Genomic DNA, 25896 nt, shown 5'->3' on the forward strand with positions numbered 1-25896 from the left:
ATAAATCATTATATATTCACTTTCAAATGACAATATTGATAATATTTTAATATGTAGAATTAACTACAAAAAGATAAAATATTTTAATAGTCAAAATTTCTTTCTCTATCTAAAAACACAGAACAAATGATAAAATAAAAATTGACAGAAAAATTAAGGTCAAAGTAATCGAAATATGCTCAAATTTTCGACCAATATGGTCGAAATATGCGAAAAATTTCGACCATTATTGTCGAAAGATGAATATTAGTCGCAATTTTGGGCATATTTAAACCACTATGGTCGAAATATGTTTAATATTTCGACCACAGTGACCGAAATTCTGGCGATTAAAAAAAAATAACTATGGTAGCCGAAATATTTACTTTTTGAGAGAAATTTTCATCAACATTATACACTAATAAATAACAAATGTGTTACATAGGAAAGAAAGATATGAGAACAACTTAAAAGTAAATAAGAATGTAGTATTTATAGGTGATGGTTGTTTATAGGTTAAAAAAAAAATTTTGTTTTAGGGTATGCGGATCTAAGGAAGGACACGAAGATAAAAGAAAACAATGATACTTGTATTATTATAATCTTAGTTTTTATCCAATTAAACATTAATTTATTCGATTTAAATCTCTAAAAATTATGTCTATTTTCTAATTGGTAAAGGGACTTCAAATCTAAAAATATGATATTTTGCTCATGTCCCTATACCATTTGTACATGTCCCTATACTAAACACCCTACAAAAGTACTCTAAGTAATTTTTTAGTTTTGTTTCAAAATTGTGGTCTTTTTTTTTATGGGTGAAAATGGAATATTTCCACTATGTAGTTGAAATATTTGACGTGTTGTCAACAATTTTTGGTTGGATCGCTTACTAAGTTGGTTTTCACTTTCTATGTCAAGGGTTCGAGACATCGGGGTCATACCAAACATCTAATTATGAATATGTCAGGAATCAAATTCTCATTCCTGGTCAAACCAAACATCAAACTACAATAATCTGCTTAGAATTCCATTCTCGCGCACCAACACATGGCCTAAAGGTTGTCCACAATCTCGTTTGTTTAGATTTACGTAAAGAGAAAAAGATCTTCAACTGTATAAGATATTTTTTAGATATTTTTTAGTAAGTGAGGTTTAAAATGTCACACCATAGACTTTTTTTGATGAAATTCACACCATAGACTTTTTTTTTTTTTGTTAAAAGCACACCATAGACTTATGTAGTGAATATCTTCAACAAAAAAAAATGTATCAAAACTAACTGGTTGGTCGATCGACTGGTGGCATACTGTTGTTATGTTGTAAAATTATTTGTTTAGCAATATTTTATTTATTTTTGATATCTATTGTGAAAGAATAAAGAAATACTCCATTTGAGTGGTGCAATGGGGGGTAGTGGTTCAGGACATTGGAGGACACTCAGAGACAAAATGTTCCAGAGACATTTCAAGACATTTCGGGACATTTGTCCGTAGACAAAATGTCTTTATGGACATTTCAGGACATTTGATTCATAGACAAAATGTCTCAGAGACATTTCAAGACATTTGGTTCATGGACAAAATGTCCTGGGGACATTTCAACATATTGAATCCATGGACAAAATGTGTAGTGGATATTATTATTATTATTATTATTATTATTATTATTATTATTATTATTATTATTATTATTATTATTATTATTATTATTATTATTATTAATATCATCTCATCATTGAAGGATAATTGATAGACATTTATTATTTTAATATTATCATTATTGTCAAACCATATGAAATAATATATTTGTACTCATGTTTCAATAATATATTTTTCGACTTTTGTGGACATCTGTGGATATCTGAGGACATTGATGGCAGTTGGTAGACATTTATTATTTTAATGTTCATTATTGTCTAATCATACGAAATAAATTTGCCCTACTACTTTGAAAATAAATTTTTCGACTTTCGTAGACATTCGTGAATATCTGTGGACATTGATAGATATTTAGTTGATATTTATTATTTTTAATATTATTACTGTTTTACCATATGAAATAAAAAAAATTAATTAATATTTCTAAATATATATTTTTCGACTTTCGTAGACATCTGTAGATATCAGTGGACATTGATGGACAATTGGTAAATATTTATTATTTAATATAGTTAAATATTAATATAATAATAATAATATAATATAATATAATATAATATAATACAATATAATATAATATAATATAATATAATATAATATAATATAATATAATATAATATAATATAATATAATATAATATAATATAATGTAATAATAATACAATAATATAGTAATATAATAATAAGATAATATTATAATAATATGATTTGATAATAATAATTATTTTTATTACCTTCCTTACTCAAATATATAATAATGATAATATAATAATAATAATAATAATAATAATAATAGTAATAATAATAATAATAATACAATAATGTAGTAATATAATAATAAGATAATATTATTATAATATGATTTGGTAATAATAATTATTTTTATTATCTTCCTTACTCAAATGTCCCCAAGTGTCTTCCATATTTTGAGAGACATTTTCTCTCCAAAAACTCTCCAAATTTACACTAAAATGTCTCCAAATGTCCCCAAAAACAATTTGTCTTGAAATGTCCCTAAGTTCGTGTCCCGAACGAATAACACAGACATTTGGAGACATTTGAAATGTCTCCAACCAATAACACGGACATTTGGGGACATTTGGAGACATTTGAAATGTCCCCAACCAATAACACGGACATTTGGGGACATTTGAAATGTCCCCAACCAATAACACGGATGTCCCCAACCACTACCCCCCCCCCCCCCCCTAAGTATAGATGGGTACCTGACAAAATAACAGGCTGGAAAGGATAATATATTGACAAAGCTAAACGACTGATTGACGAGTCTTGAGTCAAAAGTCGCCGATCTTTTAACCCCATCAAAATTCATACTCTTTTCTAAAGTCCAAGTTTACACGCGCGGATAAGTTGACCTAACGGAACAGTCAAAACCTATTTGCAAAATTAACGTCCGTTAAAATTGGTCCATACATTTCAATTAGAACGCGTTACGGACGTTAATTTTTTGTAACGGTAACGACCATTATTATCTAACGCGCTGAATAAAAATGACTTCCAAACGACCTTTAAAACCTTCCTAGAGTCTTTTCTTTTACTTCTTGTCACCAACTTTCTCTCTCTATCTTCTTCTTCTTCTTCTAGTGGTTTGATCTTTAAATTTTGTTCCTTGGAGTTAGGGTTTTTATCTTAATCAGTCGTGGGTATCTGACCCAAGTTTTGATTTCATTTCTAGATCAGTTTGATAAAAAAAGATTGGATTTTTAGGGTTTTCTTTTGTTTTAATTGATGGATTCAATAGGATCTTCATATTGGTGTTACAGATGCAGTCGATTTGTTAGGGTTTTGGAAAGGGAAACAGTTGTATGTCCTGATTGTGAAGGAGGATTTGTTGAACAAGTTGAAAATCCAGATCGATCTTCAAATCCAGAAGCTAGACGAAGAAGATTACCAACTGCTATGTACATGTTAGGAAATCCCCCAAATTCAGAGGAAAGTCTAAACACTGGTGGGGTTCGTCGTAGTAGTAGAAGGAACGGTGGTGGTGATCGATCTCCATTTAATCCGGTAATTGTTCTTCGAGGACCCAACGAAGGTGGCGCCGCCGGTGGTGGTGGTGTTGAATCTGGTGGTGGAGAAAGAGGAAGTTTTGAACTTTATTATGATGATGGTGCTGGTTCAGGTCTCCGACCATTACCTACAAGTATGTCTGATTTTTTAATGGGATCAGGATTTGATCGTCTTCTTGATCAATTATCACAAATTGAGATAAATGGTATTGGAAATCGATGTGATCATCCTCCTGCATCAAAATCATCAATTGAATCAATGCCCACTATTGAAATCATTGATACCCATATCTCCATTGAATCTCACTGTGCTGTTTGTAAAGAAGCTTTTGAACTTGGATCTGAAGCTCGTGAGATGCCTTGTAAACACATTTATCATACAGATTGTATACTCCCATGGCTTTCATTAAGAAATTCATGTCCAGTTTGTCGCCATGAATTACCCACTTCCCCTGTTTCAGATCTGAGTCAAGATCAACCTTCATCTGTAGCTCCCACTGAAGAAGACACAGTGGGTCTTACAATATGGAGGCTTCCTGGTGGTGGGTTTGCCGTTGGGAGATTTTCCGGTGGTAGACGTGCCGGTGAGAGGGAATTTCCAGTAGTTTATACAGAAATGGATGGTGGGTTTAACACAGCAGCTGGAGCTCCAAGAAGAATTTCATGGACATCTAGAGGAAATAGATCAAGACAGAGTAGTGGGATTGGAAGAGTTTTCCGTAATTTCTTCTCCTTCTTTAGAAGAAACCCATCCTCAAATTCAAATTCAAATTCAGAATCTGATAGTACAAGAAGATCAACTTCACTTTTCAGTAGAACTTCAAGAAGACAAAACAGAGCTTGGGCTTTAGTTGATAGTAGTACCATTGCTAGATGGTAACAAAAAGATCAAAACTTTTCATATAATTTGGGGTTTAATTTTTTGCTTTTTGATTCATAGTTAAATGTTAGTTGTTCCATTAAGGAAAAGTCATGGTTTTTTTTGTTAATTCACTGTAAATATCAGTCATTGAAAGAAAGAAAGTAAGAAATAGAGAGTTCCTTTTTGAGGAGAAATGTTAATCTTGGTGTTCAAAATAGAAATCCATTTGTTCTTACTGAAATTAACTTTCTTTATGAATTTTAATTTTGACCCTTTTCTGTTATCTGTTTCTAGTTTTGATTGATATAATCTGATTCAGTATTCTACCCAATTCAAGCAAGTTTTTTGTATTGATTTGTAGGCAAGTCTCTCTCTCTCTATCTCTCTCTCTCTCTCTCTCTCTCTCTCTCTCTCTCTCTCTCTCTCTAATGGGATGAGTTTGTTGAAAGAGGGATTCCTTTCTCCATATTGGGTGGGGATGGGGATGTTTCCTTGGATTTGTATGGGAATCATAAATGTGGAATTTGTTTGGGAAGTCATGATTGTTGGTTTCTTGTCTGCCATGTCTCTAAGCTCCTCCATGTTGTTGTAAGGTATAAAACATGTTCAAAAATCAGAATGGAACCAAAAGAATCAAAATTGACAGCCTATAAAACAACAAAAATGAAAACCAAAATTGACAAATTAACAAACATTTTTGTAGCCGCACAAGTTTTTGGAACTTGTTCCTCATTCATCCACTCCAAATTTGGGTTGTTTTGTGTATACTTGCAACCATATACATGTATCATACATGGGGTTTTGTATCATGTGTGGGTTTTCGAACCACGGAACATATATGTACTTCAAACAATACCTATGGTTCTTAAAACGTTCCCCCTATTATTAAATGTTAGTAAATCATAAGTTTGTTTTTCGTTACCAAGTAAAGATTCAGCTCTTTTCGCGGATTATACCCATATTAGGAAGATCTTGTTATAAGCAAAAACTTCAAACTCTAGAAAGTTGGAGCGCCTAGCAACGGAGAATTTTATTCATCTAGACCTGTTTGGAATTTAGAAGAGATATGATTCCGGGGGATTTTTCACCTTATTAAGGTTAACCTACGCAAACCCAATTACAGAAGCGCGGTAAAGAGAGACCATTAATGTAAATAACGATTACAAGATTTATTACTTAATCTGCAACCTACTTTTGACTTCTCACTTTCACTTTTTCTTTTCCGCAATAAACAATATTTGGTTCAACTTCAAAGGTCTCCTCACTTGAGTTTCTAATACAGGATGAGATTTTGGCTTCAAGCCAAGTCCCCGTTACATTCTGAAGATAAAGAAAATTGGGCTAACTAATGAGGAGCTTCATTGCAAGGTCGACCATAAAAAGAAAAAGGGATATTACTAACTGCTCGAACGCTCTGTCTAATGTGAAAGCCAATGTTTTGAATGAGCCAATGAACGTCGATTTTCGGGTTGTTCAGATATTGCATGACTTCCTGTCCCCCTCTAAATTAACCTCGGACCACCTTGAATCGCCTACCACTATAAGCCCCATCGACTGTGCTCATTCATTTACCAGTAGACCGTGGTCGGGGGCTCGCCCCCAAATCCGTTATGACATTACAACCAATCCCTCTTTCGACACCTATAGGCTGTCCAGACAACCAATGTGGCCTGCTAGTCCAGATTTGCTGGATGAATCACCAAGCTAGTCTTTAACTGTTTCCCATTGAAGAGCACATCGCTTTGACCTTTACATCTGTTCCAAAATATACAGGCTAACTCCTAAACTCATCGGCCTCTTCAAATTTTGCCGACAAAGCAGGTAAACCGTGCGGTGGTCCTCTAAATTATGAATGAGCTCCTCTGCGATAATCCTTTCCTTCGTTCAACGTAGGAATAAATAATCAATCACTTGGTCACGTACACCACACTATACAAGTCCTCTGAAACACCTAAATAAATCTGCCAATGTTGCTTCCAAGCGTGACTTTGTCTTCAAAATTCGCCACATGAAGAGTTGGATCTTCGAGGCAAACGTGACAATAAGTGTATATATACAAATAACAATGATAAATTATAATTATGATAAGTCTCGACATTAATGTTTATATTTGAGGTGGCTTCTTATTAATTAATTCCTTGTTGGATCCTTGTTCTCTTATCTACACATTGATAATACAATGAAAGGAACTAATTTTTTAGAGATGATCTTTAAGTTCTTGCTCTAAGATTTTTCTTTTGTTAGACTTATATTCAAGATTTATGGACACCATACACAGACGTTTGGTCCTTTTCTTTTGTGGCACAGATTCACTTCAAAAGTTGTGACTTTTCATAGTGAAAGCAATTATAGTAGAAAAGTCACCTTCCAGTAATTGTGGTATTAACGCCAGTATTTTCATTTTTCAAATTAATGGGGAAATCTTGTTAATAAGGAAAGGGTTATTTCGTCAACAGTTGGTAGCCCAAGTGGTTCCAGGTTGTTGACATAAACTTCAGAAATCCCTGGAGGTCCCAGGTTCGAATCCCAGAGAAGGTGGAATCTTTGGTTATTTGAATTGGGATTATTAGGGTGTAAATAATGTTGTTGGGCTTTAGGCCATGTCTTGTTGGGCTATAGGCCCGGTTCGGTTAGTGTTTGAGTGGGCGGTTATCGAGCTTATCACATCTATGATGTATCAAGTGCCAAATGTAACGACATACGTAGATCGTAGTCGACTTCCAAAAGAAAAAAAAAAAAAAGGATTATTTCCCAAATGGCCCCCAACTTTGTGACCAGCTTCCTGCCTGACCCCCTACTTTAGCAATAATTTCCGTATGGCCCCCTTTTTTCGTTATCTTTAACATTCCGTTACTCTGTCTCCTCCATCTCGTTTTCTCTCTCTGCCACATCATCTTAGCACGACACATCATCATCTTCTCCGCCAGGGTCGCCGGCCGACCAAATTTCTGGCCAGCGACCTTCAATTTTTTTTTTCTCTCTCTCAAATTATTTTTTTTTTTTTAAATTCTCTCCTCTCTCTCTCTAAACTCCGGTGAAGGGGGTTAAAGATAATGTGGAAGAGAGAGAAAATGAGATAGAGGAGAGAGAGTAACTGAATGTTAAAGATAATGAAAAATAGGGGGCCATATGGGAATTATTGCTAAAGTAGGGGGCCAGGCAGGAAGCTGGTCACAAAGTTGGGGGCCATTTGGGAAATAACCCATAAGGAAAAGGTGAATTTCCATTTGGCCCTCTAGTTTGTGACCAATTGAAAATCGGGATATTTTGACATTGACCCCCACTATTATATGGATATTAGGACTACACTCCCGTTTTTTTAAAACTTTTGATTTACACCCCCACGTGGATGGAAAACATTAACTTCTAAATTTCAGTTGTGCGAATCACACATGTGAATTATGACAAAAATACCCTTATGTATGATTTTGGCGTTGACGCGCACTTTTATATTGATATTAGGACTACACCCCCGTTTTTTTTGAAACTTTTGATTAATATCCCCACGTGGACGGAAAACGTAAACTTCTAGGTAAATGTCAGCCGTGGAAATCACACAGGTGAATCACGAAAAAAATGCCTTTATTTACATTTTAATTTCCATTTCAATACCTTTTTTTTTTCTTCCATTAATCAACTTCATCAACCACAAACAACTATTCCTTTCATCGACTGCCACCACCCCTACACAGCCATCAGCACAATCTTTATCTTCAGAAGCCACCATCATCAACCTTAGGAGTTTTAGTCAATGATCAAAGTTAATTGAGTTAGAGGTCATGAGAAATCAAATTTGAGAGTTGATTAAGAAGATGGTGATGGTGTTGGTGGCAGTAGCCGAAAATCGCAATGATTTTAAGACAAGCTCATTCTGGTCCATGGTTTTGAAAAGATATGACTCCGTTTTGGGATGTATAAGTTGTTGATAATTAGGTTCGTGTTTTTGGAGTGAGATGAATCCATTTTAGGATGTAAAAGTTGTTGATACCTATTTTTACAAAATTCCGCAAATCACTGTTTGTATAGTGCTGTTAATGATGGACTTGGAGATGATCAAGATTATAAGATCCATTATCAAGAAAATTAGTTCAAGCAGTTTGTGAAGATTAAGATTGTGGCAATGGTTGCGTAGGTCGGAGGAGATGAAGACGACGATGATGATGGTGGTGGTAGTCGATGAAAGGAACAATTGTCTGTAGTTGATGAGGTTGATTAATGGAAGAAAAAAAAGGTATTGAGACGGAAATTAAAATGTAAATAATGGCATTTTTGTCCTGATTCATATGTGTCATTCCCACGACTGATATTTACTAGAAGTTAACGTTTTCCGTCCACGTGGGGGTATAACTCAAAAGTTTCACAAAATAGGGGTGTAGTCCTAATATTGATATAAAAGTGGGGGCCAATGTCAAAATCATACATAATGGCATTTTTCTCATGATTCACATGTGTGATTCGTACAACTGACATTTAACTAGAAATTAACGTTTTCGGTCCACTTGGGGGTGTAAAACAAAAGTTTTGAAAAAACGGGAGTGTAGCCCCAATATCTATATAAAAGTGGGGGTCAATGTCAAAATCTCCCTTGAAAATCATCTCATTGCAGCTTGTATATCTTTTTTTTCTCTCTTCAAAAAATAATGACTTAAATTAAAAATATGAATGAATACTCGGGCCAGTTTAGTAATTGTAAAGTAGGTTCAATATTAATTTTGAGGCTAAAGCCTATTTTGAAAATATAGGTGGTGCTCAAGACAAGAAAATAAATCTTGTCTTAATAACAAACAAAAATATATTCATGGGGGTTATTTTGGAATGGTGTACAAATGTGAGGGCTAAATTTTAGTCTGAAATTGAGGGATAAATTAGAATCTCCCGAATACCGAAATTTTCGTTTACGATTTGTAATGAGTACTTAAACTATCAACAAACTATGATTTATTAGGTTTTGACATCTCTCTACGTCAACTCCCCTAGTTTTTTGAATATTGTTCTTACATGAATCTAGAGAGAGAGAGAGAGAAAGTTAGAGAGAGATAGAGGGTTAGAGAGAGAAAGAGGCGGGAGAGAGAGAGGGAGGGAGATGAATAAGCTTGAAGAAGAACAAATGGGACGTGATAGGGGATTGGAGTTTCAAACAGACGATGAAGAAAACCAGGCAGAGGGAGGAATTTACACAGAAGATGATTCTTCTGACTCTGATATCACCACATCTTCCTCTTCTCTCATTAAAACTTATTCTCAAGCTAGCCAAGATTGTACTATTTCTACCAGCTGGCCTCAAAGTTATAGGTATTTTTTCCTTTATCTCTCTATATATATATTGGGAGAAGAAAACCTTTGATTGGGAATTGTTTATGAGCACAGATTGATTGATATCTTTATGGGCAAGGGTGAGCCAAGTCGCGCTAGACCTGGCTACCCCACCTTGACTTGAAATTCTGGCTCCGCCTCTGCCTAAGAAGATTAGGGTTGTGAGTCACTTTTCGGTCGGCAAATATACTCGAAATAATATTATAATATGAGAAAAGAAAAGAAAATTGCACACGTTTACCAATACGTGTGCATAGGATTTAACCGTTTAGTCTATGTTTTTTTTTTTTTTTGGAAGAAATAGAATAGTTTCATTGATTAAAAAAAGCTTACAGAAGTTAGATGAGAAGACTAACTTCACAAAAACCCAAAACAACAATGTGACTAAAGAAGATTACAAATGGCTCAAAGCCTAATTAACGCATCCCAGTTTGTAATCAACTAGTGAATTGGATCTTATTGTTGTGTAGACGAGGTGTTATACTAGAAAATGTATGGCATAATTTTACCACCTATAACAAAATACCATTAAAATTTAGCTAGATTGTTTTGAAGTTGTTTGTTTAAAAGTTTAATCTTATTTGTCTTATTTATATTTTGTTAGTTATTATGATCGGTCATTAGAAGATTATCATCCATTCTAACTAGAGTCGGAAAGTAATCTAGTATTTTTTTAGTTCTTCAAAATTATGCTTTAAACTAAAAGGTTTAGTGGGAGGGAGCCCGAATTCATCAATGTTGTTGCTTACAAAACTTGGTGCTTGTTGTCGTCACGTGGTTAGATAATGAGGTCATATAGTATTACCGACCGATGAAACTTTTGGGTTATTATCATTGAGCTTGAACTATACTTTTGAAGTTTGTGTACACTATGCGAGAGTCTTTTTGGGATCGTTGTTGGCAAGAGATATGTGCAAGAGATATGTGATAAGAAGAACATATTTTAGTCTTGTTTATTTTTTTCACAATTTCTGTTGATGTGCACTCAGGCAATCTATCGACATGTATACGACCTTAAGTGTTACTCCACCAACGGTCGGCTTCACGGTTGGTTCAAGTTTGGAAGTAAGCAACTCTTTTGCGTCTAAAACATCATCGATACATAGAAGATCATATCAAAGTAGTGAACATTCCCTCACTAAACCCTTCATTCCAGTTACACAAAACTATGACAAAGAACCTATACTTCCAACACCAATTTCGTCAAGGGCGTCTTCTCAAAGGTTGTCTTTTCATCAAGAACTACCACCATCTATGCAAGAATGTTCTTACATACAATCAGTTTTCAATGGTAATCATCAAAGCCCAAAACTTTCATTTTTGAAGTTTCTGTATTCAATTTCTTACTTATGAATTATCTATAGCGATTAACGTTCTATGTGGAGTTGGGCTCCTCTCTACGCCTTATGCAATTCAACAAGGAGGGTGGATGAGTCTAATAATACTATTTGCATTGTGCCTCATTTCTTGCTATACTGGAATCTTATTGATGCGGTGTTTGGATAGTTCCCCTGGTCTTCAAACATATCCTGATATCGGACAAGCTGCTTTTGGTTCTCCTGGCCGCTTAGCCCTAGCTGTAAGTATATATACATATATGGATATTTGCACATAGGTTGAGTGTGCGCATGTGTTTGTGTGTGCGTCTCAATCTTTATATTGATCTATCATTTTAACTATATAAAATATAAAGCTGACTTTATGCACTTTTTGTTCGATACGCAGATAATCATATATATGGAACTATATGTAAGTGAAACCTAAAATTTCCTCTTAACTTGTTTCTTCATTTTGAGTTTTTGTGTTGTTACGGCGAAGTGAACTAACTATGCATTTTCTGCAGTGTGCTTGTGTAGAGTACGTAATTCTAATGGGTGATAACTTATCGTCGTTGTTCCCAAATGTAACCCTAGATTATGCTGGGTTTCATCTGGACTCTCACCTTGTATTTTCCATAATAGCAACTCTCGCTGTTCTTCCGTCTGTTTGGCTTCGAAACCTTAGCTTACTTTCATATCTTTCAGGTCATTCACTACTCCAAAACTACCAAATAGTCTGTTTTTCTCATTCCGCTGCATAATGAATCTAAAGATCCTTATCTTTCTTTCAGCTGGAGGAGTGGTTGCATCATTAGTAGTAGCAGTTAGCTTATTATGGGTGGGAGTGGTAGATCAAATCGGGTTTCATCCAAGTGCAACATTCTTAGATCTTTCAAACCTTCCTGTTGCCATTGGTTTATATGGTTTCTGTTTCGCTGGACATACGGTTTTCCCTAACATTTATTCATCCATGAAGCAACCGTCTCGGTTTCCATCAGTTGTCGTTATAAGGTAACCTAGCTAATATGTATAACCATTAGAGTTTCTAATATTTCAAAACTCACTAATGGTTTCATCTTGCTCATTGATTTTACTGCAGTTTTTTAAGTTGTTGCTTCCTTTACACCGGGGTAGCTGTTCTCGGGTTTATGATGTTTGGAGAAGAAACAAAGTCTCAGTTTACTCTCAACATGCCTAAACAGTTTTTGGCTTCTAAGATTGCAGTTTGGACAACAGTATGAAAACAAACTCATTCAATTTCTTATTCTTCTTTTTTCCGTAAATTTTTTTGCAATAGTTAAGCTAGAAATGGCTTATTATTAAGCTATCGAGGTAGCACCAAGTATGTAATGAGACGAGTATCAAAATCGTTACTACTTTAAACTGTAAGATTGATTTTTTTTTTTGAGTTTACTTAGATGGTTTTGGTGTGTGATTTTAGGTTGTCAACCCAATATCCAAATATGCACTAACAATAACTCCAGTTGCATTGAGTTTAGAAGAACTCTTACCATCTGCTCATCAGAAATCTCACATTATCTCAGTGCTCATCAGAACAATATTGGTTTTGTCAACCCTAGCCGTGGCTCTCTGGCTTCCGTTCTTCGGTAAGAAGTCGTTTCACCTATAATGTTTCGAAATATAGATTGGTTGTATACTGATTAGTAACTAAATAAGTGCAGGTTTTGTAATGGCATTAATGGGTTCTCTTCTCACAATGCTTGTGGTAAGTTTTTTACAATTTACAGCAACCATTATTAGGTGTAGCAACTGAAGCGTTTAGCAGTAACCCCTATTGTTCCCGTTTTAGACAGTCACGCCCAAGGGCAACGGGCTTGGGATTTTGTTCCTGCTGAACATTCCATAAGCCAGCCTGCACGTTCTCAACATTGGTGAAGACACATTATTTGCCCTACCCACAAGTGTTCACAACAACACCATGACCCCCTACACGCTCGATACGTCCTCACGCAGCCACCAGCTAGGTAGTGTGAGGTTTTGTTCCATATCTAGAAGCCTCAGCACTTACTAAGTTTGAACTTGCACCTATAAGCCAGGCTTTAGATGAGCTCCCGAGCGATGTAGGACTGTTACATTAGTCTTGCTTCTTTAGTTCCTTATCTCGAGTAGCTAATGAATTTGAAGCTGATGAGTTTGTTTTTGTAATTACAGGCGCTAATATTTCCCTGTGCTTGCTATTTAAGCATCAAACGTGGTCGGCTAACTTTGTCAGAGGTACGTAAACGCTTCTATATATATATAATCGGTCTAAACTTCAATCCTCTCGAACTCCCTAGTTTGATTTTATATTTTTCTTGTTCTTACCACAGATTGGATCTTGCATTTTGATTATTATGGTTGGAGTGGGATGTGCCTGTGTTGGTACATATTCAGCCGTTTCGAGAATAGCTGAAAGATTGGGCTAGATGACTCTAACTAATTACAAAATTAGCTTATGAAATATTTATATTTGTAAATCTTAACATAGTCAAATTTCATCGAATTCAAGTTTCAGACGAAATGGATTTTATTCTGTTAACTGGTTATATATTTTAAGTCACATATTGTTTATAACATAACCTTAATGTATGATTATTTTATGTTTAGAATGGTAAATAATTCTTCAAATAGTATTATATGATCTAAGAAATTAGAAGCATTGTCCTTTCAACAAAAATAAAATAAAATTGAAGCATTGCTTTGTTTTGTGGGCGTTGCTAAAAGCACCAGCCAAAACTACTATTAGCGGGCGAGACTTTGTTTGACTCAGGTAAATGGTTATTGACCCGAGTACTCTGTAAGCACCGAGTAAACTAACCTGGATATGAATAAAGTTCACCTCTGTTATCTCTTCTAACTTTTTGTTCCAAAACATCTTAAGTACCACCTATTCTTTCCAACACTGACCTATTATGATGTGTGTAATGATGTATACAAACATCTCCCAACTCATTATTTGATGTTTGAACATGTAATGTAATTATTTTTTTTTTTTTTGTTGAGATTGAACATGTAATGTAGTTAGGTACACAAAAAAATATGGATCTTGCTCGTATTCGGGCTGCTCAGGTCGGGGACCTAACACAACGTAACGGATTTGTACCTGTTAGGTGACTGGACTGATCCATTTGGATCTGTTAGGTTGCGGACTGGTCAGTCCGTTTGGACCTGTTAGTTCCGAGACGTAGCACAACCAAACTGATTTGTACTTGTTAGGTCCCGAACTGGACTGATCTGTTTCGACCTAGTAAGATCCAGACTGCTGATAAAGAAATGATTCGACTTTCTTTTGGTGGCCAATACATGGACAATCAATTTTCTTATATGGACAACTATTTTTTGTAGACAAATGAAAAAGTTACAAATCTTATATGGACAACAACTTTTAGGGGGACATTAATCTAATACGTTTCACTCCATGCTCACTAAATATTAGAGTTTTTACTTTTAGTCCTTCTCCTTTCTTCTTCCATAAACCTTACATATCCTCTTCATCCCCAACAACTAAACTTGTAGAGAAATTGTTTATCAAGTCCAAGATTATCAGAGTAAAAGTCGTCATTATAGACCAATGGATTTCTTATGTGGACAATAATTGTTGCTTTAAAAGTATTAAGGTTTTAATATGAAACCCTAACTGGTTCTTCTTCCTTGTCATCACGCCATCATTGCCTCCTGCATCTACATCCACATCCACCTTCTCCAACTACCTCCACTTTTTTGGGGCATCATATCCATCTTATGTGTTCTCATTCTTAGGATGGTTTTTCAATATCAACAACTAAAAGATATATCAGATAAAATGGTAAAGATTGATAAAGATAATAAAATGTTCCATAATTTTTAACTGCAAAAAGATTAGAATCTAAATATGTCACACTATGGATGCAGAGATGAGTATAGATAAGTAATCACTTGTGTATTGCGTATTTAATGAATTTTCAAGACCTTGACAAATTGAATATGAAATCATATTCTGAATTAGATCACCTCTGAAAGATAAACCTTAACTGAAGCTAAGAGAATGGCAGTAGATCAAACCAATTAATTGAGTTAGAGGCATTAATTTGGATGAGTAATTATGCAACAATGACATTAACACTCTGATGACCATTTTTCTCTTAACAAATTAATAGGTTCCTGATTTTCTTTTAAGTTTTTGTTGTCGTAGAGAGAGAAATAAAAGAATGATATTGAATTCTGAAATTAAAGATTGAGAATGGTTGTTTGTTTGTGGTGGTCGGATAGGAGTATGTAGTGGTGAGTCTCGGGGAAGGTGAAGGTGGTAGTGGTGGTGATTGATCGAAGAAGTGGTGTCTTGATGAAGAGGAAGAAACAACTAGGGTTGGCAAACCCTAATTGTTAGGTTTTACCTATTGTATTCGTTAATGGTCCTCAGAATAATTACGGTTAATATTCTGATCCTTATAGAGTTGTCCCCTTATTAAATTCAAGTCAATTATGTCAAACATAGTTGACTTATACCGGATCCAAAAGTAGTTGTCCATATAAGAAAATTGGTTGTCCACGTATTGGCCACCTTTCTTTTCCCCAAACTTTCCTAACTACAGTTCAATTCATTCTCCCCTTTTCTCTCCCACAGCCCACCAATTTCTAGCCAAAACTCTTCTTCATCTACTCTTAAGAATTTAACTAGTTCAAGTACTTCAACTACTAATAAAATTCTACTTCTTCAAAAGTGCTCAGTAACCTATACCAAACCCTAGTTCTTCTTCAACTCTGTGGTCAAATCCTTCAACTTTCACTGATCTTCATAACCCAGATGATTTAATAAGCCCTAATTCGTCAACATTTTTCTTACCCATGGGTTTAACAACAACAGTTTCAACCGTGTGACTTTGGGTTCTACGTCATGTGACCTTATTGATGAATTTCAACTTTAGAATCAGTTATCTTTTCTCAATGAGAAGAATAGTGATTTGTTTTATCCTTCTCTTGAACAAGTTAGTAGTCCAAGCAGTAACTCGATGGGATTCTTTTCCCTTCTTATGCTGCTAAATGGTGAGGAACTAATAGTTCTTCTTTCAGTAAATGGTCAAAGAAGGTAAGTGTCTGGTAATTAGAGAGAAAGTCAGGAGATGGTTGAGAATGTAACGGCTCCATCAATTAGGGGACTACATGTTTGGAAAGAAACAAATGCCCATAAAATTTCTAAGTTTTGTGTCAACTGCGAAGAGCAACTCCAACCCCAACCTTTCTTAGAGCGAAAAACCTTCTTTCACCTAAAATTTTTAGTCTTAGCTCAGCCTCAAAAATTCAGCTCCAACCCCCCTCTCTTGAGACCGAAAATTTGTGTATGTGAGAAATGCGTGTGTGAGTTTATTGTGGGTGTGCAAAAAAGTATGTTCACGAACAAATCTGTTCGTGAACATATCTGTTCGTGAGGTATGTTCACGAACAAATCTGTTCGTGAACAAACCCTTCAACGAAGGGGTTTCCCTTCGTCGGAGTTTTTAGAGAGAGAGGGGAGAGATTATTTTTTTTTTAAATTTAAAGAGAGAGGAGAGATAAACAATTTTTTTTTTTATGTTTGAAGGTCGCCGACCGGAAAATTAGTTGGTCGGCGACCTTCGACGGTGAAGACGATGAGGTGGCAAGAAGGTGAGGGGGGAGAGAGAGGCGATGAGTTGGATGAGAGAGAGGTGATGACTAGTTAACGGTGTTATAACGGTAATTGAAAAAGGGAGCCATCTGGATATTTGTGATAAAATAGGGGGCTAGGCAGGAAGCCGGTCACAAATTTAGGGGCTATAAAGTAATTATACTTCTTTTATCTCTAAATAAAGTTTAAAAACAAAAAATTAAAGTAATTATATTTCTTTTATCTCTAAAGTAACCATCATTCAAAAAACGAAAGTCATTAAATTTTTTTAAAAGAAGACTAAAAGATAATACATTTTTTAAAAAAATTCGGACAGTTGGATGTGATCCAACCAGCCAGATGTAGCCGTTGGATCACATCCAACGCTTGGATTTAATCCCCAACATGACCGTTGGGATGTCTCCGACGGTCATGTTGGGTGCTTCAACCGACCTATCTTAGGGTCGCTTGAAGTAGTCGGTCGGGGCTGAGCCCCAGGGGCGTGGGTGAGGGGGTGCAACAGGTGCGATCGCACCGGACCTCCTTCTACCCGAGGGCTCTATTTTGAATAGTGCTAAAGAATAAATTTGTACATTTTATGTCTGTTTTCAACACAACATGATATGCAGCTCAGTTGGTTGAGAACTTGTCGTACGCATTTGAGGTCTCAAGTTCAAACCCTGTCAACAACCTATTTACATTTATTTTAAGTCTTACTGGGTTCAAGCCTATACAAGACAAAGTTTCCAATTATTACTTATAGTCTTCTCTCTCTTCCTACAATAGGTTTCTTTGTCTTTTCTCTCAAATATACATATTATTTTATCTTTTTGAGATAGCTTTTCTCATGCAAAATATTTTCTTTATTATACCTATCTTATGTGAATGTTTGTTTTAATTTGTATTCTTAGACTTTTTTTTTGTTACAAATTGTATTCTTAGACTTGTATAATTACATCGAGTATGGTTTAAATATTTTTAATGGAGTTAGTTATATAATTACTGCAGACATTAGTACTTTGTCTTTTGTATAAACATATATTTTTCATGATTTTTGATAAGAAATTTCTTCGAACAAATTTTTAGATATTCATCTATTATATCACACGTAATTTTTTAGTTCTCACATCATCATAAGAAGGGCTCCCGGTAGAATTTCGCACTGGGCCCTAAAATCTTGGCCACGCCACTGTTGAGTCCCTACTGACTGGGGTTGGAGTCCCCAGTTGAGGCCGAAATTTGAGTTTTCGGCATCAGCCGGAGGTTGGAGATGCTCTAATAGACCCGCCCACTAGTAGCGGTTTTGGCGAGTGCTTTTACCAGCACCCATGTTTGGTTGGTCATCAACAATCTCATTCTGTTATAGGATGGTGCGGACCAGCCTTCCGGGCTGCTAGTGATACTGTCCGCTTTGACACACCTGGGCCTCACAGTTTTAAAAGACCTCACTAAGGAAGGGTGCTTAACCTCTTAAGAGGAACACCACACTCCGTCTCACCACCAATGTGGGATTGTTGCCACAACACAGCCTCCAAAGACCATATCACAGTAGAGCGAATCATGTGATAACGTGTTATATGGTGCGGACCAGCCTTCTGGGCTGCTAGTGATATTTTCCGCTTTGGCACACCTGGGCCTCACGATTTTGAAAGGCCTCAGTGGGGAAGGGTGTTTAACTTCTTAAGAGGAGCACCACACTCCGTCTCACCACCAATGTGAGATTGTTGCCACAACACATCCTCCCAAGACCACATCACAGTATAGCAAATCGTGCTGATAACATGTTATAGGATGGTGTGGACCAGCCTTCCGGACTGCTAGTGATACTGTCCGCTTTGGCACTTCTGGGCCTCGCGCTTTTAAAAGGTCTCACTAGGGAAGGGTGCTTAACCTATTAAGATGAGCACCACACTCCGTCTCACCACCAATTTGGGATTGTTGCCACAACGCACCCTCCCAAGACCACATCATAGTAGAGCGAATCATGCTCATAACGTGTTATAGGATGGTGCGGACCAGCCTTCTAGGTTGCTAGTGATACTGTCCGCTTTGGCACACCTGGGTCTCACGGTTTTAAAAGACCTCACTAGGGAAGGGTGCTTAACCTCTTAAGTGGAGCACCACACTCCGTTTCACCACCAATGTGGGATTGTTGCCACAACAACGATTCGCTCTACTATATAGTGGTCTTGGGAGGGTGTGTTGTGGCAACAATCCCATATTGGTGGTGAGACGGAGTGTGGTGTTCAACTTAAGAGGTTAAGCACCCTTCCTTAGTGAGACACATTAAAACCGTGGGGCCCAGGTGTGCCAAAGCGGACAGTATCACTAGCAGCCCGGAAGGCTGGTCCACACCATCCTATAACACGTTATCAACACGATTTGCTCTACTGTGATGTGATCTTGGGAGGATGTGTTGTGGCAACAGAAGGCTGGTGGTGAGACGGAGTGTGATGCTCCTCTTAAGAGGTTAAGCACCCTTCCTTAGTGAGACTTTTTAAAGCCCAAAAGTGGCAAAGCAGGCAGTATCACTAGCAGCCCAGAAGGCTGGTCCGCACCATCATATAACACATTTTAGTTTTTAATTTTTGTTGACAAATCTCATTCTAGTCATTGTCGTGGGAATTGTGCCATTACAAATAGTTTTGATTAACTTGAATGGTTAAGATTTTATTTTTGAGAAATATTAGGCACATTAATTTAAAAGGTCAGATATTACTCTTTTTTAGGTGGTTGGTCTTGATTGGTTGTCAGAAAGTTTGTTAAAGATGCCCAATAAAGGGTATTGGTGATAGGGGTGGGATTTGGCCCGGAAATCCGAAACTGGCCCATGACCGTCCGAGTCCAAAGGGTTCGTGACCATCCGATGCCCGAAACTTTCCTTACCTGTCCGATCGAAAGAACTTAAGAGGACGGACACGGGCACAGGTCCATCCGATCGAGTTCGCCCGCTTATATAGTCCGCCAACCGATCCCGTCCATACCCGTCCATTGATTCTACCCGTTATACTCGTCCGCCTATATGATTGATTTTAAGCCTTTAAATTTGTAGGATTAGCTTCAACCGTTAGATTTCAAGAGTCGAAATATATAACCCTAGAAATCACTTTTCTTAATCTTGTTTTCGCCTCTCTATTCCTCTAGTCTCTCTCCTCCGAAATCTCAATATCTCATCAGTAACCCAAGAATCCACAATACAATGATCGTAATTTATGAGAAGAAGAATATAACCGATCATAATCCACGAGAAATCTCAATGATTATCTTTAATTTTGTATTCATTTACTCATTAGTGACCGGTGTCCGACCAACCGATACCCGGTTTGTCCAACTATCAAACGGTCACGGACGGGTACTTTGTTGGAGAAAAATCTGAAATGTCCACCCGTTTTGTCCGGATGTCCGAGTGGACACTTAGGACTTGTGCCCGTTCCGCCCGGACCTGTTGAGTTAGTATCTGTTTTCCGCCCGTCCGGACCGATTCCCACCCGTAGTTGGTGAATATCAGACATTTTTTGTGAGATAGAAAATGGAATTTTCCGAAAATTTCTTATGTCTTTTTTCACTCGATCAATTATCTTTTGGAATTTACACAATGATAAATTCTAAGGTGTCAAAAAATTTATTGTCCATAGAAGATAAATGGTGGCTAAAAGGAGACAGAACCAGCATCATTTTCTCATTTTATTATGGTTGTACTTGTGTAGGTAGTTAGGATTGAAGTAATTGGTTTCAAATTCTGTCTAAAAAATCTAAATTGACATAATATTGACTTTTATTAGTAAAAAACAAATTCTGTCTAAAAAATCTAAGATGAGGAGTGTTCAATTTCTAACTAAGTTTTTCTCAATCTTTACTTACTATTTCACTAACATCAGACTGTCAACATATTATTATAAAATTTTTGAATTTTGAAAGTAGAACAAAGATACACAAGAATGTTTATCTTGCAAGAAATTTTTATGAAAAACACAAACAAGATTTACGACATAAAATAAAACAAAATATTTCATTATGTTAACATGCAGTCTCGAAAACAACTAATACAATATATAATTTCGCGTTGTGTTGACTTGCAACATATATCATCAAAAGGCACCTTACATATATAGAACTACAAGATGAAGCTTTTCGAGATTTACATCTAATTCACTAGACTCCATGGATTTATTGGAAGAAATACTAAACTTCATTCTTTTAGCTTATTTTTATAACACCTTTTGTCCCTAGCTGCCATTCCCACTGTCACATTTCTCGAAGGGGTATGTCGGTCTCGTAGGAGCAAGTTAGCGTGACCTTTGAAATTTCAAATCTCCTCTTTTTTTACTATCTCTCCTTTTCTCCCTTAATTAGCATCTAATCATCTTTACAACTTTGAGAACCCAATGTTTAATTAAACAACAATGATGTTTTAGTCCAAATACACGGCCCAACCACAACTTAAAGGATGATGTGATCGGTCTAGATTGACCAAATATCATAGATAAAGATAATGTATAATTGATCTGAGTCGACCACATCAGCTTACGGACACTATTCGACTCACTTTTTTGGGTATGCAATTAATTTTGTTGATTAATTTAATCAAACGAACTTTCTTCCATTCAACACTTTTATAAAGCAAAAGACTCAAAGGACGTGAAAAAAACAACTTAAACAGGCTTTACTAGACTTATAGATACCCTCAAAATTTCTTTTAGAGAGAGAGAAAGCACTTTAAAACAGAGTACAACTTTCATGGCTTCTTCTTCATCTTCTCTTCATCTTATTATGTTTTTCCTTCTCGTCCAACTAAATCTCTCCTTTTGTTCATCAATAAATGCTATTTTACCCCTTAAAACCCAATTAATCTCACTTCAGTCCTTCCCTAAACAACAACAAAACAAACTCTCCTTCTCTCACAATGTTAGTTTAATAGTTTCATTAACAGTAGGGACTCCCCCACAAAAAATTTCTATGGTACTTGATACTGGAAGTGAACTTTCATGGCTTCACTCAAAAAAAGCCCTAAATTTAGTTTCCACATTTGATCCTGTTCATTCTTCTTCTTACAAAATAGTCCCTTGTTCGTCTTCTACTTGTTTAACTCGAACCAGAAATTTCCCAACACCCACTTCTTGCGACGCTAATAACCTCTGCCACGTCAGTCTCTCTTATGCTGACGCGTCAACCAGCGAAGGAAATCTTGCTTACGATACATTCCACATCGGATCTTCAAATTTACCAGGTATGATTTTTGGGTCCATGGATTCTAGTTTCAGTACTAATGCACAAGAAGATTCGAAAGTTACCGGGTTAATGGGTATGAACATGGGTTCTCTTTCTTTCGTTTCTCAAATGGGTATCAGCAAATTTTCGTATTGTATATCGAATCGAGATTCGTCTGGTGTTTTAGTTCTTGGTGAGTCGAATTTCTCGCCAACAAATTATACTCCTTTAATTAAAATTTCTTCTCCCTTACCATATTTCGACCGGGTCGCTTACACTGTTCAACTAGAAGGAATTCGGGTTTCACAGAAGGTACTACCTTTGCCGAAATCGGTATTTGTACCGGATCATACTGGAGCGGGTCAAACTATGGTCGATTCGGGTACTCAATTTACTTACTTACTTGGGCCGGTTTATACCGCTTTGAGGGAGGAGTTTCTGTATCAAACAAGAGGAGTTTTGAGGGTTTTGGAAGAACCTAACTTTGTATTTCAAGGAACCATGGATTTATGTTACAAAATTCCAGCGAGTCAAACGAGTTGGCCAAAATTACCAACAGTGAGTATGATATTTCGGGGTGCCGAAATAACGGTAACGGGTGAGAAACTGTTATATCGGGTGGGTGGGGAAGTTAGAGGAAGTGATGCTGTTTACTGTTTGACGTTTGGAAATTCTGATTTGTTAGGTATAGAAGCTTACGTGATTGGTCATCATCATCAACAAGATGTGTGGGTAGAATTTGATCTAGTAAAATCAAGGGTTGGATTTCAATCATTTAGATGTGACGTGGCTGCTCAAAATTTGAATGTGGGCCCGATGATTTAAAACATCAAATAATAGTGAAATTAATTGATGGGCCCAACTCGACAGGAGTTGTCAAGATTGACTCGTGTCGTTCGTTGGTGATGGAGACACAATTTCAAAGAGATTCCAAAGGATTAAAAAGTCAAGGGTTTGGACCACACGTGAGATTGAAAGGTCAACGTGGACGGTCAAGATTAAAGATAGAAAGTCAAGGGTAAGAAATATTGTTGTTTTTTTTTTTCCCACTTTTACTGAGATAAAGCTATTAGTCCCACACCAACCACAATCAAACCCTCATTTACTAAATCTGATAAATGATTCTGACCAGTGTCCCCCTAAATAAAACCCCAATGCTTGAGTATTTTGGTATACACATTATTTCCCAAGAGGTGCATTATTGGGAGGTAATATTAAACCTTTGGTTTCAAATATAATAACTTTTGACTAATTTTAATTATTCTTATAATCTTATCTTGGTTGGTAAACTTTTATCATTGTTTTCTGGCAATACAAACATGTTATACGTCATAAGAGATTCTCGTTGTTTTTAACTTGTTAAATTTTTTCAGATAAGTTGTCTCTTCAGAAAAAAAAAAAAAGTTCTAAAATCTTGGAATATTTTGTTTTTGTGTTGTTTTCTTATCGTCTATTCTTCTTTTCACTCTAGTAGAGTCGCCATCTTGCCGACAAGCTCCCGACGGTGACAACCTTAAATTTTTATCCTTCCTTTTCCTCTCCTCCCATAACCACCACCACAAGCCGAAACGACCACCACCTCCGGTTCTTTTCTCATCTTTTTTCTATTTAGTTCTCCTTTGGCTGTGAAAACTCCAACGAAGGAGAACCCTCATCTTCACGTAGAAGTTTCAGACTGGAAACCTTCAGAAAGAGGAAGGGTTTTTGTATGAAAAACCTTCGGGAGGAAGAAGAATTTCTGATATGGAAACCCTTCGTCTCTTCCTCTTCCCAAAGGGTTTCTAGATCGAGAGACAAAGACTCCCTCTTTGCGCGGGATTCCTGCCAGCAAAAAGAAACAAGATAGAGAGAGAGTGGTGGTCGACTAGTGGCAGTGGTGGGAGTAAGAGGAAAAAAAAAAATTTCTTGAGAAAATACTAGAAATTTCTAATTTTCGTACGAACATCATTTAGAAGGTCTCTGTATTGACAATACTATAGACCACAAGACAAATTTTTTTAGCAATGAAAATTTCAATGAAAGTTAGTCGACATCATACGAAAATGAGGAGAAGAGCTCGCAATTGTTGGTGAGAATAGGGCAGACCCCATGATTGATGTAGTTGTGCCTTCACAGGTAAAGTTTAAGAAGCTGTTTTACGTGTAATTGGAACGCCACAAACAACTACGTTCCAGAGGAAGCCTACAGAATTTGCGCGAATATTAATGTAATCTTAATTGACGCACATTGGTGGGAGACAACACAATTTGCGTAGTGGAGATCACCTCATTCTGTCCTGTTTCCAGATTTTCAATGGCAGCAAAACTGGAATTCTCCATTATCTTTGCTTAAGTAGTGATGGATTTAGGTTGGTTTATTGAAAAAAAGAATCTATTTGATACATGTATTAATGGTTTATTGTCAGTGGATGTGAATGGACTATCAACCACGGCAATCCAATTATATATCTCTCTCACTCTGTGCTTGTAGACGTTTAATCGAATTGCATCTAATAATTGGACCAATTTGGGAGCGTCTAAACGCGCCTCCTAAAAGACTTTGACCACAGTCGAACCCCGATAATTGTAGGTGTCTCCCTTGGACTGACCAGTTCGAGGCCCAAAACATGTTTTCGGACTGGCCAAGTCCGAACAAACACGAATTGTCTAACCTGCGAGGATTCATATTTTCCAGTCGGAGATCAAAACCAAGGTCTTCGACTGGTTCCTCTCTCTCTCTAACTAGGGTTTTGGATGCTTTGAAGAGGATTTATAGAGTGGGTTTCTAGGGTTTTGTATGCTTTCAAAGTTTTTGAAAATGATTTCTAGGGTTTTTTTATGGTTTCAAAGGTTTGAAGAGGATTTCGAGAGTAGATTTTTAGGGTGGGTTTCATATTTGTTTTTGATTTTTATTCCTTGAGTTTAATCATTAGGGAGTATATCTTGTTGATTGAGGAAGAAAGAAAGTAGATTGAGAAAGAAGAGAAGAAGAACGACAGGTGTGGGGTGGGGGGCAGAAGGCACTCAAACAATTTTGTGACGCGCCTACAACAGCTTTAGTAAGCGCCTATAGACGCTCCCGACCAATTTTTGTTTCACGTTTTTTTTAGAAACACTCCCCCAAAGCTTGGTAAGTTTTCATTCAGTATCCTCAATTTGTGGCATGTGATAGATTTTGTAGGGGTGAGCAACGGTCGGTTTTAGCTTGAGCCGAAGTCGAACTAATATGTGGCTGTTTGACTAAATCGTCGGTCGAAACCGAGCCGATTGTTCGGTCGACCGACATGGTTCGGTCGGGTTTGGTTCGGCTTGGTTGATCGGTTTAACGGAGCATAATTTCATTTCATTGCATAAAAAATAAATTTCTTATTCTTGATTAGGGTTCTTTTAATTTCTTTTTCTTTTTAGTTTAACACTTTTCCTTTTCGATTTTCCGGCCGAACTGAGTCGAACAGTGATCGGTTCGGGCCTAAAAGTCGATCGGTCCACTCCGACTTGATTTGGTTCGGAATTGGTTCGGTTTTTGCTCACCCCTAGTATTTTGTAGCTCGAAATTATGAGGAATCTTTCAGCGCACTCTTTTCCCACACTCTCTGTTAGGGGTGAGCAACATCCGACCAAACCGACCAGACCGAACTCGGTTAAACCGAACAGAGTGATTTTTAGGTCGAACCGACCAATGTTCGACTTATACATAAACTTTCAATCAAAATGTGCATCGGGTTTTAACTCGAGAATACTTGGTTTATCTTATTCATCTTTAATGCTTTTATTTATATGTTTTGTCAACTACATAAGTACATCTTAGTTTGCAGAAGCATGCCATAAAATATGCTTATGTTTGATAACTTCATGGATTCTTCTTCATTGTGAAGAACTTCATGTATTCTTCATCATTCTTGTGAACTGAACTGATGTAAACGCAGCGAAAAAATAAGACTAAAA

At 36.5% G+C, this 25896-nt stretch overlaps 2 protein-coding genes and 1 pseudogene across 3 annotated transcripts; all 3 read left to right on the forward strand.

Annotated features, from left to right (window-relative positions):
- The first annotated feature begins 3182 nt into the window (after positions 1-3182).
- LOC147558055 (putative E3 ubiquitin-protein ligase RHC2A pseudogene) lies at positions 3183-4772 on the forward strand (annotated as a pseudogene). The gene has a single exon (XR_015234242.1). The product of XR_015234242.1 is annotated as a putative E3 ubiquitin-protein ligase RHC2A pseudogene (transcript).
- A 4652-nt stretch (positions 4773-9424) lies between these two features.
- LOC147558056 (amino acid transporter AVT1G-like) lies at positions 9425-13791 on the forward strand. The gene is made up of 11 exons (XM_086664503.1): positions 9425-9823; positions 10834-11135; positions 11209-11423; positions 11570-11593; positions 11688-11868; positions 11955-12174; positions 12263-12398; positions 12605-12770; positions 12846-12889; positions 13336-13398; positions 13494-13791. The coding sequence occupies exons 1-11, from the start codon at positions 9615-9617 to the stop codon at positions 13587-13589; spliced, it is 1656 nt and encodes a 551-aa protein (XP_086520629.1). The 5' UTR covers positions 9425-9614; the 3' UTR covers positions 13590-13791.
- A 7624-nt stretch (positions 13792-21415) lies between these two features.
- Positions 21416-24428, forward strand: LOC147558057 (aspartic proteinase PCS1-like). Its single transcript, XM_086659619.1, has one exon. It carries the CDS (start codon positions 21503-21505, stop codon positions 22796-22798), a length of 1296 nt encoding a protein of 431 aa, XP_086515745.1. The 5' UTR covers positions 21416-21502; the 3' UTR covers positions 22799-24428.
- The last annotated feature ends 1468 nt before the right edge of the window (positions 24429-25896 follow it).

Source organism: Eschscholzia californica, unplaced genomic scaffold, assembly GCF_041429995.1.
Source record: "Eschscholzia californica isolate CP2 unplaced genomic scaffold, dmEscCali1.0.p SCAF_2, whole genome shotgun sequence".
Taxonomy (NCBI): domain Eukaryota; kingdom Viridiplantae; phylum Streptophyta; class Magnoliopsida; order Ranunculales; family Papaveraceae; genus Eschscholzia; species Eschscholzia californica.

Coding starts and splice junctions, on each gene's coding strand:
- LOC147558056 (XM_086664503.1), top strand. CDS start 9,615: ATGAATAAGCTTGAAGAAGAACAAATGGGACGTGATAGGGGATTGGAG. Junction 11,869..11,954: donor CTTACTTTCATATCTTTCAG/GTCATTCACTAC, acceptor TCTTTCTTTCAG/CTGGAGGAGTGGTTGCATCA. Junction 12,771..12,845: donor TCTCTGGCTTCCGTTCTTCG/GTAAGAAGTCGT, acceptor AAATAAGTGCAG/GTTTTGTAATGGCATTAATG.
- LOC147558057 (XM_086659619.1), top strand. CDS start 21,503: ATGGCTTCTTCTTCATCTTCTCTTCATCTTATTATGTTTTTCCTTCTC.